The following is a 16,525-nucleotide window of genomic DNA, read 5'->3' as shown; positions in this document are numbered from 1 at the left end:
ATACGTAAATAATAATATGTAAATAAACTTTGAGTCAGACGCAACTTACATGGTATAGTATTTATGAGCGGATCATGTCAACAACACACACTTCTCTGTTACAACTCCTAAAATAGAAAACTGAAATTGTTGTGAAAGTCAAACTTTCTTATCCCCATTTTCAATTGTTATATGGAAAGTAGTACCGACTTCTGGTATCACTCACAAGACAACGGTGTTCTACCTCAAGTTATGTAATTGAAGGTGCAGCTGCCAAAACACTGAATTTCTGTTTGATTTGATACTGCATGTTACTGTGTTTTAATTATTTAACAGCTTTTCAACAAAATATATGTCATTTCATTTGCAGCTGAATGTGCTCGGTTAGGTATATTGTTATCTTCATTTTCTTATTTTCTATATTTATTCATGACATGAAAGTGTAAATCTATTAAATGTTACTCTGGTTTTTCAGATAGGGCTACATTCAGATGTTCAAATATGTATATGAAAGAGCGGGAAATGTGTGTGTGTGTGTGTGTGTGTGTGTGTGTGAGAAAAAAAGATAGAAAGGACAAATCTCAAACTGAGAATGCCAAAATGAGCTGTGTGGTTAGCAACTACTTTTCATTCAGTGCTGTTGACTGCAGCTGTTTAAGTTGCACAGACTATAACATATTTGTGTACAAACACATGTACACACACGACATTCAGTTGTACAATTGACTAGGTATCCCCCTTTCCCTATTGCCTCAGAACTTTCATCTTTTCTCATTGAAAGCCAGCATGAAAACCACGTCCCGATCTCTGTACACTTTCTCAGTCTGTGACAGCATGTCAGTTAGTTGTTGTGTGTACACTAGTGTGTTCTCACTACTATTACGCTGAAGAGAGAACTTCTAATACAGTATCACGACCCAGTCTGATCAGCCAACAACTTATATTAAAAGCACATGTTAAACACAAAGACTCAAAACAATGCTGCTATCGCCTTTCAATAACCCTTCCTCATCCATAGTTGATGGGCTAAGAATGGCTTATGATATAGTTACAACAGAACTAAGAATGGCTTATGATATAGTTACAACAGAACTAAGAATGGCTTATGATATAGTTACAACAGAACTATGAATGGTTTATGACAGCTATAACACAGCTAATGTCCCAATCCCACTTGGGCCAATAAATATAACGATAATTACAACCATCAACTATAAATCGTTGGCAAGTCGTCACACTATTATAAAATACTTTATCATTGTACCTATCAATCAACTGATGAACAGTCGAGAAGCAATAGCGTAATGACTCCGATGTCTGTTTGTCGTCCTGCAGGCTAATAGCCAGTCAGCTGGAGGGTTTATTTGCATACTCAACAGTCAACGGGTTGACTGACTGATTAATTTCTGGGAAGATGGCTCTGTGGTTTTGGATAGGGGAGAAGTTTGCTAGCAACCTGGTCAAGTTTACATCAGCAATTTTAGAAGAAATTGATTACGCTTATCAATATTAATATGAACCTGATCTTTTTTCATTGCAGTGTGTTTTTCGCCACCCTTTAATTCACTGCACACAGTTTTGGTTAGGATTGTGTGGTAACTTGTGGTTAGGACCAGGACATCAGCAGTTGCTATGATGATTATTGGTGTTGACTGTGTTGTATTGTTGTTAACTATGCTGATTATGATGACTCATTATTTTGATGACCAGTTGAGAAGGTTAATTAGAAAATGTCAAGACATAAGGATATTTCTGAATTAATGTTAGCAGAAAGCAGTCCCATCAGTCATCAGTTGTATGCATATACAGTATACGTGGTAGGACATCTTCTATAACATTAGACAGTTCCCAGTTCCATAGATACAATAGCTAAATGCATGCGTCCTTCTGTCTGTCGGTGGTGTGTGTATGCGTGTGTATCTGTGTGCACATGCGACTGACTGAACTGTCCTGTTGGAGGACTCCTGCGGCTCAGTCTGTCCCAGAGGGCCGAGGGGTTTTTGCGGAGGTGCAGTCATATCGGGACAGAGTAGTTTCTGCCCGCTGGGGCCATGGGCTCACCATCAGCTGTCAGGTGCACATTCACCACACACACACACACACACACACACACACACACACACACACACACACACACACACACACACACACAGAGTTCAAACTATAGTTACGACAGAACTATGAATGGTTTATGATATAGAGCCTTATCACTAGGCAGGTTGGCTAACAATCTGACACATTGCTTATAGCTAAATGTATAATTGGGTCTATTGTTGACTTGTGTTGTTCAGCTCGTCATTCTCCTCCACAGGAGATGACCTACCTCTGTCTTCTTGCTGCTGATGCCTCCAAACAAAGCCTGTAAGTGTGTGTTCTGTGTGTGTGTGTGCTCACGCTCGTGTGTGCATAATGTGCGCGTGTGGTTTACATATACATTTCGTTTATTACACTATAACCCCTAAACGGTTTACATTAAACCAAACTCTACGTTTGTGTTTTCTATCTCCTTTCTGTCCCCAGAAACCAGTTCTTTAAGGACCGCATCATATTCATCCACGAGTCCAGCCTCAAAGGGAAGGGATGCCTGGTTCGCTGGTGAGAACTTGTTTAAATGTATTTATCATTGTTTTAATATATGAATGATGATTGATGTACTGTATTGATGACTTGATCATTCATTGATTGACTGATGTGTTCCCAGTGTGGCAGGTGTTTCCTGTAGTGTTGCATTGGTGGTGGTGTACATCATGACTGTTACTGGGCGGGGCTGGGTGGCATCGTTATCTGCGGTGAGCGTGCTGCAGCCGTGTGCTTTGTGTGTATTGTTAGATATTACTTGTTAGATATTACTGCACTGTTGGAGCTAGAAACACAAGCATTTCACTATACCCGCAATAACATCTACTAAACACGTGTATGTGACAAATAAAATTTCATTTGACATTGTGTTCCTACACCAGCTAGAGGACTAGCTAGAGGACTAGCTAGAGGACTAGCTAGAGGACTAGCTAGAGGACTAGCTAGAGGACTAGCTAGAGGACTAGCTAGAGGACTAGCTGGTCAGAGTCAACAGGTCTTTTCTCTCTTTCTTCTCTCTTTCCCTCACCTATTGAGCCTTCACTCTCCTCCTCTCATCTTTATCTCTCTCTCACCTTCCCGAGTGTTGACTGTCCTCCACTCTCCCTGGTTCTTCTCTCTCCTGACTAGTCTCCCAGTCCCTGCCACTGAAAAACATAACCACAGCATGATGCTGCCACCACCATGCTTCCCCGTAGGGATGGTGCCAGGTTTCCTCCAGACTTGACGGTTAGCATTCAGGCCAAAGAGTTCAATCTTGGTTTCATCAGAGCAGATAATTTTGTTTCTCATGGTCTGAGAGTGCTTTAGGTGCCTTTTGGCACACGTCAATCGGGCTGTCGTGTGCATTTTACTGAGTAGTGGCTTCTGTCTGGCCACTCTACTATAAAGGACTGATTGGTAGAGTGCTACAGAGATGGTTGTCCATCTGGAAGGTTCTCGCATCTCTACAGAGGAACTCTGGAGCTCTGTCAGAGTGCCCATCAGGTTCTTGGTCACCTCCCCGACCAAGGCCCTTCTCCCCTGATTGCTCAATTTGTCCCGGCAGCCAGCTCTAGGAAGAGTCCTGGTGGATCCAAACTTCCACCATTTAAGAATGATGGAGGCCACTGTGTTCTTGGGTACCTTCAACGCTGCAGAATGTTTTTGCTACCCATCCCCAGATCTGTGCCTCGAAACAATCTACGGACAATTCCTTCGACCTCATGGCTTAGTTTTTGCTCTGACATGCACTGTCAACTTTGGGCTCTTATAAAGACAGGTGAGTGCCTTCCCAAATCATGTCCAATCAATTGAATTTACCACAGGTGGACTCCAATCAATTTGTAGAAACATCTCAAGGATGATCAATGGAAACAGGATGCACCTGAGCTCAATTTCGAGACTCATAGCAAAGGTCTGAATAACTTTGTAAATAAGTTATTTCTGTTTTTTTATTTTTAATAAATGTGCAAACATTTAAAAAAATCTGTTTTCGCTTTGTCATTCTGGGGTATTGTGTGTAGATTGATGAGGAACAGAAATGTATTTAATCCATTTTAGAATAAGGCTGTAATTGAACAAAATGTGGAAAAAGTCAAGGGGTCTGAATACTTTCCGAATGCAGTGTAAGTTATGGTTTAAGGACAGGTACAAGAAGAACCCTTTCAACGATGAAGAGGAGATCGGAGCCCTTCTGTTGCCAAAGTCTCAGACCATCAGTGACTCCATAGCAACGGTCACGGCACCAGCAACACATGACCCCATATCTCCAGCCAGACACCTGTCACTCACGCAACGCCCAGCCAATCCCTGTGTCTCACTGCATAGATATGGGCTGGACTTGAGTTCCATATTCGCAGTCAACCAACTTTAAATCGACCAACTTTGCTAGAGGCAAATGTGCAAAATTCCAAGTTGTCAAAAATATGATATAGGTCATATGTTTGCAAATGTGAATGCTGTCACAAGGGGATTTCTCAGTGGTCCCTGTGTGTGATTGGGGTCTTCTTTGACATGGGCTCATTTCCCCTAACTGTCACAGCAACATGGAAGAGCAATCAATCTGACAGCACAGCAAATAAACTTTACTATAGGCTTAATGCAATCCACACAAAGACACAGGTACTCCTCTCATTTGATCATCTCCTTCACCCCTCTCCATACACATGTTCCTCTTTCTGTGAGTGTTGTGTGGGTTTGTGTGTGTGCTTTGTGAGTAATAATTATATGAAACTCAGCACTGCATCTTTATAGACCAACAGAATTTTGATTGTATGTATATTCAAGAATGTTTTTTTTTCTTGACCATTCTGACATATTATTAAAAAAGAAACTGGTATAAGACTCTGCAAGCTCAGCTGCATTTCAATTTGTTCACCACAGGAAGGCAATGTTCTTTATCAATCATAATTAGCCTATGACTTTAGTAATTCCAATGATTATACCTAGGCTACTTACTTTTTTTGCAATATGCCTTAGTTGAAAAATTAGGCACCCAGTATGTTTCTTATATCTTCAGGCTTATTTGAGATCAAGTTTTCCCAATCCTTGAGGCTATATCAATTGCACTTCTTGGACAGGGAATTAGGCCAACCGATTTGTATCATGAACATAAAATATCACTGGCAGGATGTATGCTTTATTTGTATCATGAACATAAAATATCACTGGCAGGATGTATGCTTATATTTAGCCCATTACATGGGTTTATATAACTTCAAAGAATTGTTTTGCTCTCTACTACGGTGAATAGATTGTCCCACTTTCCAGGATTGCGGGTGTCCGGTGAGGGTTTCCCCCTGCTGTTTACGGGAGGCTTGCGCAGATAACGTTCACCAGAACATAGCAGGTGCACATCTGTCTACTCGCCCCGCCCACTCCACAACTATGATTTAAGTTAAGTTGTCACGCTGCATTATGATCTTTCGAGACTGATTGATTTCAAAACTCAAAGGGGTTTCGAGTTTCAGAGGTAAGTCATGGACACTTGCTCTGCTCCCTCTAAAACATATAGGCTACCTGCAGCAAAAGATAAGTTCACATCCAATTAAACGTTTTCAAAAGTGAATGTAGCCTATTCTTTAATTATTTTAATAAAATGTACATAATTGATCTGCAAGTTTACGCAAGCAATTTGACATAAAAAAATCTAGTCATAATATTTTTGCAGACATTTTTAGGAAAATGTATGTGTGCTGGATCATTTGTAGACTAAATATCTGAGTGCTTGTCTACAGTGCCTCTTGGCTAGAGATGAATCCGGATTCGGACTACGGCATGTCTACAGTGAGCTGTGGAAACGGGAAGCTCCGCTCGTGGCTGATCGAGCAGGTTGAGACCGGGAAGTACGCGGGGCTCGTGTGGGAGAACGACGACAAGAGCATCTTTAGGATACCGTGGAAGCACGCGGGCAAGCAGGACTACAACCGGGACGAGGATGCCGCTCTCTTCAAGGTACTGTATGATACGGGGCCTCAACGGAATGTCTCTCAAATGTTGCATTTACACACTGTATTTGTTAGAGATGTATACTATACACTTGACCAACATATTGGACATTTAGTTGTGTTGGTTGCAAACAGAACTATTAGACTAATGATGAGTTCAATTCGTGCGCTTTGGGTAGGTTGAAGTGCCAAATCCCAGAAACACAGGACTTGTCTTCAACTCATGCACAACTGCGCCGGTGATTCGTTACGCATATCTCACTGCTCAGTTTTGTGTGACATTCCTGCAGGCTTGGGCGCTGTTTAAGGGCAAGTTTCGTGAGGGCATCGACAAACCGGACCCACCAACGTGGAAGACGCGCCTGCGGTGCGCACTCAACAAAAGTAACGACTTCGAAGAGCTCGTGGAAAAGAGTCAACTGGACATCTCAGACCCCTACAAAGTCTACCGGATCATACCCGAGGGCGCCAAGAGACGTCAGTATAATTATATTCTATCAATTCTAGAAAATTCTATCAATTCTACTCAGTATTCTATCAATTTAAGTGGCATTCCAATACACGCAATAAACGGTAGTTGTATGAATGAAAATGATGAAAACAAGTTATCGAAAGTTATAAAATCAACTTCTTGTTTTTATCATATACTGTACACCACCATCAGTAGGAAAGGGGGTTGATAGGGTTTTGATAGGGGGATAGGGTTTGATAGGGTTTTGATAAGGGGATAGGGTTTGATAGGGTTTTGATAGGGGGATAGGGTTTGATAGAGTTTTGATAGGGTGATAGGGTTTGATAGGGGCCAGTGAGTTCTGTACAAATACACATCAGTATGCTGGATAATCAGGCTGCCAATCCACAAGACACTGTGAATTAGTTATAGCCAACTGTAGGATAAAGTCCTGATTATGCTTATGTATGTGTAATAATGAACTATTATTCTCTTATGAACTTTGGGAGCGCAATGAATGTGTGTGTGTGTCTGTGTTTTGTTTCAATTATTTCTCCTGTGTAACAGATTTCTTGCTATCAGGATCCAAACAGGAGGATGGTGGCAGCCCGCAGACTCCCCCGAGCTATCCCATGCACCCCTCCTACCCCGCTCTACAGACTCCGGTAACTATAACAAGGAAGGCTGTGTGCGTGTGTGCAGTGTTGGGGAAGATATTCTGAAATATAGTTTACCAATTACTTCACACTGGAAGAAGTTAAGCTACACTAAATCTACCCTTAAGAAACATATATATGGAGACAGATAACAGAATGTGTAATTTAGCCTATTTAACACAAACTGTGTTTAAAGTGAGAATTAGTCATGTCTGATGCCAAAAAAGAAAGGAAATTCTCTACTTCATCCATCTTTTCTTTTTGCAAAAAAAGTAGTGTGTAGTTCCAGTAGTTAGCTACATGGCCCAAAAAGTAAATAACTACTGAAAACACTATCTAGATTTGAATTTAGCTCAACTACCACCAAGCTACTGCAAAATGTAGTTAAATTACTAGATGAACTACATGTAGTTCACTACTCCCAACACTGTGTGCATGTGTGTGTGTGTGTGTGTGTGTGTGTGTGTGTGTGTGTGTGTGTGTAAGAGAGAGAGACAGCTGCACAAATCTCTGTCTCTATGTGTGTAGATGGGATGGTTTGACTGAGAGGCATCTCCCTGTCTCTATGTGTGTAGATGTCTGGGTACATGTCCAGTGCAGAGCGAGGCTGGATGAGGGACTATCTTCCAGAGCAGACCGTGCTCCCTGAGCTGCCCTATGCCCAGTGTTCCTACCCCTCACGCAGCCTACCCTGGGCCCAGGGCCCCAGCATGGACAACGGTAGGCCCAATAGCACAGCATCCATGGTTGTTTGTATGAGAAAATGTAATTTAGGTGTAATCAGAATCACCTTTATTCACCAAATACATTTGCATGTACAGGAATTTGACTTGGTGAAATGGTGCAGCCACAATAAACAGGATATACAGACAACATACTGTATGTAGAAACAGAGTTTACACAAATCCATGTGGTTTGTACACTATGTAGACTGTAAGCTAGGAACTACAAGCTACACTATAAACACTAAGTTACATTATAAATTCTGTATGTAGAGATGTATAAATAAAAAAAGTATTTTTTTTTACAGGATGATGTGCGGTAGGGGAAATATGTAAATGAAAGAGTCGGGTGCATATGAGTGTGTGCAGAGTGTGTAAAGAGCAATTTGCCGTTCTAGGATGATAGTGCATAGTCTATGAATTAGAAAATGTATCGTGGACCAGGTGGCCCAGTTGGTGAGGGTCAACCAGCTATTCAGGCGGTGGGAGTTATGTTCACATGGGCCTACATACTAACTTGACATGGCTCAAATAACTTGCTTTTCATGTGATTGTCGATTCGACCCATGATATTTGTGTGTATGCTGTTCTGTTGTGTGTTGGAATAAGTGCCTTTATTCAGGTACTGTCTCTCTGTGTTTGCAGGGTACCAGATCACAGGGTCCTTCTACACCTACCCTACTGATGGCCAGCCCTCCCCCTTCACACTGGACACCAGCATGAGATCAGCTGAGGCACTCTCAGGTACAATATACAGTGTACACACACACTTATTTACTTCACGTATGACTTGCCAATAATATATTTTGGTCCACGTAATTGGTATTATATTGTGTTAGCTCTAACCCTTACTCCCTCCTCCACCCCAGATATGCGGTTACATGTGTCAGTGTTCTACCGGGACTCCTTGTGGAAGGAGGTGACCACCTCCAGTCCTGAAGGCTGTCGCATCACTCCCTGCTCTCCAGACGACAAGCTCTATTCCCCCACTGGAGGTCCAGACCTGGTGCCCCTACCCCTGGATAGCCTCCCAGCTCTGGGGAGGGGGGAGGAGTGCCCCCCCAGTCCCCCTGGTGGTACTCTGGAGAGGGGCGTGCTGCTATGGATGGCCCCAGATGGCCTCTACGCTCGGCGGCTGTGCCAGGAGAGAGTGTTCTGGGAGGGAGGGTTATCGCCCTACGGAGATAAACCCAACAAGCTGGAGAGAGAACACACCTGTAAACTACTGCACACACAGGACTACTTTGCAGGTGAGTTAACGTACACTGCAGGCAGGCACGCACCCACACACGTCTCATTCACTGGCAAACCAAACCACTCTCTGTTGTCATGCTGTTTCCTGGTCATGAACAGGAAGCAGATAAGTCCTAATTTCCTTGAAATATGATGAGAGTGCCTCCATAATCCCCAACACACACTTTTAAGAATGACACATGACACACAGTAGTGACCTCATCCCCGCCCACCTTCCACAGATGTGTTCAGCCTGATTGGTCTAATTTGCATATAGAACCAGGAGTTTCCATCCAGTCACACAACCTCTAAAGTCACCACCACACCAGCTCATAAGAATTCCCTTTGACCAAAATGTATTAACCCTTTATCCACCCAATGTCCCCTCCCTGCGAACCTATCTACACAACCCTACCCTCTAGATTGAATCCTCTTTCTCCCTCCCTGCAATCTGTCCTCTCTACCTGACCATCTCTACCTCACCTCTCTCCCTCCCTGTTTGTCTCAGAGCTGCAGGGCTATGACCTCCACGGTAGGCCCCCTCCACAACTCTCCTCTGTACCTAACCATCTCCACATCACCTCACCTCCCTCCCTCCCTCCCTCCCTGTTTGTCTCAGAGCTGCAGGGCTATGCCCACCACGTCTCTCCTCTGTACCTAATCTAACCATCTCCACCTCACCTCCCTCCCTGTTTGTCTCAGAGCTGCAGGGCTATGCCCACCACGTCTCTCCTCTGTACCTAATCTAACCATCTCCACCTCACCTCCCTCCCTGTTTGTCTCAGAGCTGCAGGGCTATGCCCACCACGTCTCTCCTCTGTACCTAATCTAACCATCTCCACCTCACCTCCCTCCCTGTTTGTCTCAGAGCTGCAGGGCTATGCCCACCACGTCTCTCCTCTGTACCTAATCTAACCATCTCCACCTCACCTCCCTCCCTGTTTGTCTCAGAGCTGCAGGGCTATGCCCTCCATGTCTCTCCTCTGTACCTAACATAACCATCTAGACCTTATTAACCACTTATTTCTCTCTGTCTACCAGAGCTCCAGGGCTATGCCCTCCACGGCCGGCCCCCTCCACGTCTCCAGGTGCTGCTGAGTTTTGGAGACGAGTGTCTGGACCCGCAGAGACAGAGGAGGACCCTCACTGTACAGGTACAGTATATAACTATCACCTAATATCAATATGACCTCTACTACCTGTATTCAACCACACTCTACTTTACCCAAACCCCATCCCCTAATCCTGGCCCTCTCTCCACCCCCTAACCTCCCTCCATTCTACTCAAATCAAACTGTATTTGTCACATGCTTCGTAAACAATAGGTGTAGACCAGTGGTGTAAAGTACTTAAGTAAAAATACTTTAAAGTACTTCTTAAGTCGTTTTTTGGGGGTATCTGTACTTTACTTTTTATATTTTTGACAACTTTTACTTTTACTTCACTACATTCCTAAAGAAAATAATGTACTTTTTACAGCATACATTTTCCCTGATACCCATAAGTACTCATTACATGATGAATGCTTAGCAGGACAGGAAAATGGTCCAAATGACGCACTTATCAAGATAACACGTGGTCATCCCTACTGACTCTGACTCACTAAACACAAATGCATAATTTGTAAATTATGTCTGAGTGTTGGGGTGTGCCCCTGGCTAATCGTACATTTTTAAAACAAGACAATGGTGTCGTCTGCTTTGCTTAATATAAGGATTTTGAAAATATTTTTAAATTATTTTTGATACCTAAGTACATTTTAGAGCTGACATTTACTTTTGATACCTAAGTATTTTTAGAACCAAATACTTTTAGACTTTTACTCAAGTAGTATTTTACCGGGTGACTTTCACTTTTACTTGAGTAACTTTCAATTAAGATATCTATACTTTTACTCAAGTATGACAGTTGGATACTTTTTCCACCACTGGCGTAGACTAACAGGGAAACGCTTACTTACAGGCCCTTCCCAACAATGCAAAGAGAAAAAAGGTGTCATTTTCACTGCTCTGATGACAGGTAATTGTCTCCCCTAATACAGGAATAATAAAGGCCTAGTGCACACTTTTTTTTGTTAAATATACAGTACCAGTCAAAAGATTGGACACCGACTCATTCAAGGGTTTTTCTTTATTTGTACAATTTTCTACATTGTAGAATTATAATGAAGATATCAAAAATATGAAATAACACATATGTAATCATGTACAGTGTTATATGTGTTATTTCATAGTTTTGATGTCTTCACTATTATTCTACAATGTAGAAAATAGTAAAAATAAAGAAAAACCCTTGAATGAGTAGGTGTGTCCAAGCTTTTGACTGGTACTGTATATACACTACCGTTCAAAAGTTTGGGGTCACTTCGAAATGTCCTTGTTTTTGAAAGAAAAGGACATTTTTTCTCCATTAAAATAACATAAAATTGATCAGAAATACAGTGTAGACATTGTTAATGTTGTAAATGACCATTGTAGGTGGAAACAGCTGATTTTTAATGGAATATCTACATAGGCGTACAGAGGCCGTTATCAGCAACCATCACTCCTGTGTTCCAATGGCACGTTGTGTTAGCTAATCCAAGTTTGTCATTTTAAAAGGCTAATTGATCATGAGAAAACCTTTTTGCAATTATGTTAGCACAGCTGAAAACTTGTTCTGATTAAAGAAGCAATAAAACTAGCCTTCTTTAGACTAGTTGAGTATCTGGAGTATCAGCATTTGTGGGTTCGATTACAGGCTCAAAATGACTAGAAACAAAGACTTTCTTCTGAAGGTCATCAGTCTATTCTTGTTCTGAGAAATGAAGGCTATTCCATGCGAGAAATTGCAAAGAAACTGAAGATCTCGTACAATGCCGTGTACTACTCCCTTCACAGAACAGCGCAAACCGGCTCTAACCAGAATAGAGAGAGGAGTGGGAGGCCCCGGTGCACAACTGAGCAAGAGGACAAGTACATTAGAGTGTCTAGTTTGAGAAACAGAGTCCAAATGGCAGCTTCAAATGCTTAGAAGGCCAGCAACCCGGAGTCGCCTCTTCACTGTTGACGTTGAGACTGGTGTTTTGCAGACACTATTTAATGAAGCTGCCAGTTGAGGACTTGTGAGGCATTTGTTTCTCAAACTAGGCACTCTAATGTACTCGTCCTCTTGCTCAGCGTTGTACCATATCTTCAGTTTCTTGGCAATTTCTCACATGGAATAGCCTTCATTTCTCAGAACAAGAATAGACTGACAAGTTTCAGAGGAAAGGTCTTTGTTTCTGGCCATTTTGAGCATGTAATCAAACCCACAAACGTTGATGCTCCAGATACTCAACTAGTCTAAAAAAGGCCCGTTTTATTGCTTCTTTAATCAGAACAATCGTTTTCAGCTGTGCTAACATAATTGCATAAGGTTTTTCTAATGATCAATTAGCCTTTTAAAATGATAAACTTGGATTAGCTAACACAATGTGCCATTGGAACACTGGAGTGATGTTTGATGATAATGGACCTCTTTATGCTTATGTAGATATTCCATTAAAAAAATCTGCCGTTTCCACCTACAATGGTCATTTACAACATTAACAATGTCTACACTGTATTTCTGATCAATTTGATGTTATTTCAATGGACAATTTTTTACATTTCTTTCAAAAACAAGGACATATCTAAGTGACCCCAACTTTTGAACGGTAATGTATAAATGTAGTAAAAAAAAAAATTTGGGGGCGTATTTATAAGGGGTTGCTGCAGCTGCCTCAGCACCCCTACGTCCCGTGGCTATGCCACATTACCACCGCCACCACCTCCCAGTGACACCAGTACTGATCCCTGCTGTTCCCCTCCGCCCCTGCAGGTGGAGCCAATGTTTGCCAGGCAACTCCTATACTACACCCAGCACCAGCAGACCAGCGGACACTACTACCGCAGCTACGACCTCTCCCACCCAGGGGTCACGGAACACAGCATGACACCTGCTTTAACTGAGGACTACCAGAGGGTCATCACGCATCACCATAGCAACACCCTGCAGGACTGATATCTGGCCATCTCTGATCACAGTCAGACTGCGGTGCAGGATATGGGGAGAGGAGGAGATGGGAGAAAGCCTGGGTAGAGGAGGAGAGTCATTTCCCTGTACTCTGGATCCCAGATTTCACTCAAAGCCGAAGCAAAACTATGCCACTCCAATCCAAGACAAACTGAACCAAGCCAGGCCAGACTGAACTGAACCAAGCCAGACTGAACTGAACCAAGCCAAGCCAGGCCAGACTGAACTGAACTAAGGCAGGCTATGGAGGAACATACCATTGGACCACTGAAGAGATTGTAACACATAGTTGTATATTGTAGATGTGTTTGTGTGTTGTAAGGACTCAAGGGAATCAATGTTCCAAACTTTGGACCAAACTTTATTTCAACAACTCAGGGAGCCGTCCTTTGGCCGTAGAGACCCAAACTTGATTGACATTTTGTGTATCAACGTCCACTTTCTGACAGCAACAGAACTGACAGCTGTAGTGATTGTATTGACATGTTTTTTTTATGTGCTTAATTGTGTTTGCTCAATTTCTTCTATAACTATGTTAGACATTTTACCGGACTACTGTTGCTACTACTGTATGTAGATTTCCCAGCATCAATACTGAATAATAGGGAATACTGTAATAGAGATGACCAAAGACGGCCTCTGAGATTGGAACACACTGAAACACTGACTAGCATGCTGAATCTTCGATAAACTCAGTAAGATTGGACCACACTGAAACACTGACTAGCATGCTGAACCTTCAATAAGCTCCGTCTGTCATACATACGGAACATGTTTTGTAATAGAAAAATAAAAAATTGTACCAAAGCAAAAATGGTGCACTTTTTGAGACATACATAGACATTCAATCAAATAGCTAGAGGGCTCATGTTAGACAAGGGATTTGTGGTGAAGTGACATCCTTCGGATGTGTGCATGTGTTTACGTGTGTGTGCTTTTGTGCGTCTGTGTACAGGAAGCCTGGTTCAGATGCAGGATGACGCTGGTTAATCAAACACACTCACAGGAGAACGCTGTCATAAACAATGTGTGATGACATTACCAGAGGAAGAGGTTGGCCACTCTTTCCACCCCAACGGGGCCCTAAGAGCCTTAGCGTTTAGAACTGATACAAGTGTTTCCTGGGGTGTCTCTACATACGCCGACTACTTTTCAATTTCCATGGAAGAATAGTGAAAAACCCTGAGTAGAATTCTCAATCACTGGCTGACTGATAGAGTAAACAAGACTGGGTAGTACTGATACAGTAAATAAGACAGGGTAGTTCTTTCAATTGTAATATATGTAATAGTAATAATGTACTATATTTTGGGGGGAAACTGTTATAGATGAAAAAGTCTTCTAAATTACACTGATATGTATAACAACCATTAGTGAACAGGTGTACCATTGTAAGGAAGGACAGAGTTGAACCACCCTTAAGGATGAGACACCATACAACAGGTTTATAAGATGTCTGATAAGAATGATCAAAGAAAATAAATTAATTTGTCTGACCATTTGTTCCACCACCTACCTACAAAATCCCCATGTAACTTGTGGTTCTTCCCATTACAGCCTTATTACCAAAAACACCTATTTCAAAGAATCCACCTTGATCGATGTAAACATGTTTTCACCTGCGTCCAAAATGGAACAGAAGTGTGGTGTAAAAACTCCCCTCCCCACCTCACTTCTCTGGCACTGTAAACAGTACCGGTTGTGGAAGGATGAGACCTGAGGGCTTTGAACATACTGCTGATGTGAATGAATCCGTGGGTGGACACTCCACATAGAGAGTTAAGTTTAGAACAGACCAGAAAGAAGAGAGAATCAAAACAACCGCAGTCTAAATGGCTTTTCCCCTGCCTGGCCTGGGGTTATGGTGCTGCTGATGAAATGTCCCCTGCCTGGCCTGGGGTTATGGTGCTGCTGTTGATAATGAAGCTCACATTATGCAATTTGGCTTTGCTTTTTCTCAAACAGTCGATAGTGGCAATGAGAAGATGAGCACATTTTTGGGTTTGTTTTGTCGATAAGAACATTTCAATCTCATATTTTATTATCATTTTTGGTTAGATTAGCGGCTAGATTCGTGCATTCGGCTATTTCAGCCACACCCATGCTGACAGGTGTATAAAAATGAGTGCACAGCCATGAAATCTCCATAGACAAACACTGGCAGGAGACTGTACTGAAGTGCTCAATGACTTTCAACGTGGCACCGTCATAGGATGCTACTTTTCCAACAAGTCAGTTCGTAAGATGTCTGCCCTGCTAGAGCTGCCCTGGTCAACTAAGTGCTGTTATTGTGAAAAAGTGAAAAAGTCTAGGAGCAATAACGGCTCAGCTGCGAAGTGGTAGGCCACACAAGCTCACAGAACGGTACTGGCAAGTGCTGAAGCGTGTAAAAATCATCTGTCCTTGGTTGCAACACTCACTACCGAGTTCCAAACTGTCTCTGGAAGCAACGTCAGCAGAAGAACTATTCGTCAGGAGCTTCATGAAATGGGTTATCATGGCCGAGCAGCCAGCCACAAGCCTAAGATCACCATGCACAATGCCAAGCTCGCCACTATTGGACTCTGGAGCAGTGGAAATGTGTTCTCTGGAGTGATGAATCACGCTTCATGATCTGGCAGTCCGACGGACTAATCTGTGTTTGGTGGATGCCAGGAGAACGCTACCTGCCCCAGTGTATAGTGCCAACTGTAAAGTTTGATGGAGGAGGAATAATGGTCTGGGGATGTTTTTCATGGTTCAGGCTAGGCCAATTAGTTCAAACTTTGTGGCAACAGTTTGGGGAAGGCCCTTTCCTGTTTCCGTATAACAATGCTCCAGGGCACAAAGCAAGGTCCATACAAAAATGTTTTTGCGAGCCAGGCCTAATCACCCGACATCAGTGCCCGACCTCAGTAATGCTCTTGTGGCTGAATGGATGCAAGTTCCCACAGCAATGTTCCAACATCTAGTGGAAAGCCTCCCATAAGAGGGGAGGCTGTTATAGCAGCAAAGGGGGGACCAACTCCACATTAATGCCCATGATTTTGGAATGAGATGTTTGACAAGAAGGTGTCCACATTATTTTGTAGTGTAGGTTATTGCTGGTAGGCTATTCAAGTCCCAATTGAGTTTTGTGTTGAGTTGTCTGGTAATGAGTGATGTTTTCATAATCACTCGTGAATGTGTGTAAAATGTTACTATCTTTTGTGATAAAACCCCCTGAGCTAACCCCATGGCTCAACTCATGAGAGTAAAGCATGTGGCAGCATGTATCTACTACTACAATGTCTGACATTCAGGCTGCATCATAACTGGACACGATTGGGAGTCACATAGGACGGCGCACAATTGGCCCAGCGTCGTCTGGGTTTGGCCGGTGTAGGCCGTCATTGTAAATAACAATTTGTTCTTAACTGACTTGCCTAGTTAAATAAAGGTTAAAATATACGACCACATAAATAC

General features: G+C 42.6%; 1 protein-coding gene across 2 annotated transcripts; it reads left to right on the top strand.

Annotated features, from left to right (window-relative positions):
• Positions 1 to 5,350: 5,350 nt before the first annotated feature.
• On the top strand, positions 5,351 to 14,557 carry LOC106560370 (interferon regulatory factor 4). Of its 2 annotated transcripts, none has more exons than XM_014123230.3 (9): positions 5,351 to 5,509; positions 5,775 to 5,991; positions 6,275 to 6,461; positions 7,018 to 7,100; positions 7,667 to 7,811; positions 8,459 to 8,557; positions 8,683 to 9,063; positions 10,088 to 10,200; positions 12,887 to 14,557. In XM_014123230.3, exons 2-9 carry the CDS (start codon positions 5,791 to 5,793, stop codon positions 13,067 to 13,069), a joined length of 1,392 nt encoding a protein of 463 aa, XP_013978705.1. In that variant the 5' UTR covers positions 5,351 to 5,509; positions 5,775 to 5,790; the 3' UTR covers positions 13,070 to 14,557. The 2 variants fall into 2 exon arrangements, with proteins under 2 accessions (XP_013978705.1, XP_013978704.1); XM_014123229.3 differs by having other exon boundaries at positions 5,366 to 5,509; positions 7,003 to 7,100; positions 12,887 to 14,554.
• The last annotated feature ends 1,968 nt before the right edge of the window (positions 14,558 to 16,525 follow it).

This window comes from Salmo salar, chromosome 10 (assembly GCF_965601325.2).
Source record: "Salmo salar chromosome 10, fSalSal1, whole genome shotgun sequence".
Classification (NCBI taxonomy): Eukaryota; Metazoa; Chordata; class Actinopteri; order Salmoniformes; family Salmonidae; genus Salmo; species Salmo salar.
The sequence above is the reverse complement of the archived record's forward strand: the minus strand, read 5'-3'. Positions and strand labels throughout refer to the sequence as shown.

What these genes read in the sequence shown, in the direction of transcription:
- LOC106560370 (XM_014123229.3), top strand. Translation starts at nt 5,791, where the DNA reads ATGAATCCGGATTCGGACTACGGCATGTCTACAGTGAGCTGTGGAAAC. An exon ending in AGGATGCCGCTCTCTTCAAG is followed by an intron (nt 5,992 to 6,274) that starts GTACTGTATGAT and finishes ACATTCCTGCAG; the next exon opens with GCTTGGGCGCTGTTTAAGGG. An exon ending in ACCCGAGGGCGCCAAGAGAC is followed by an intron (nt 6,462 to 7,002) that starts GTCAGTATAATT and finishes CCTGTGTAACAG; the next exon opens with ATTTCTTGCTATCAGGATCC.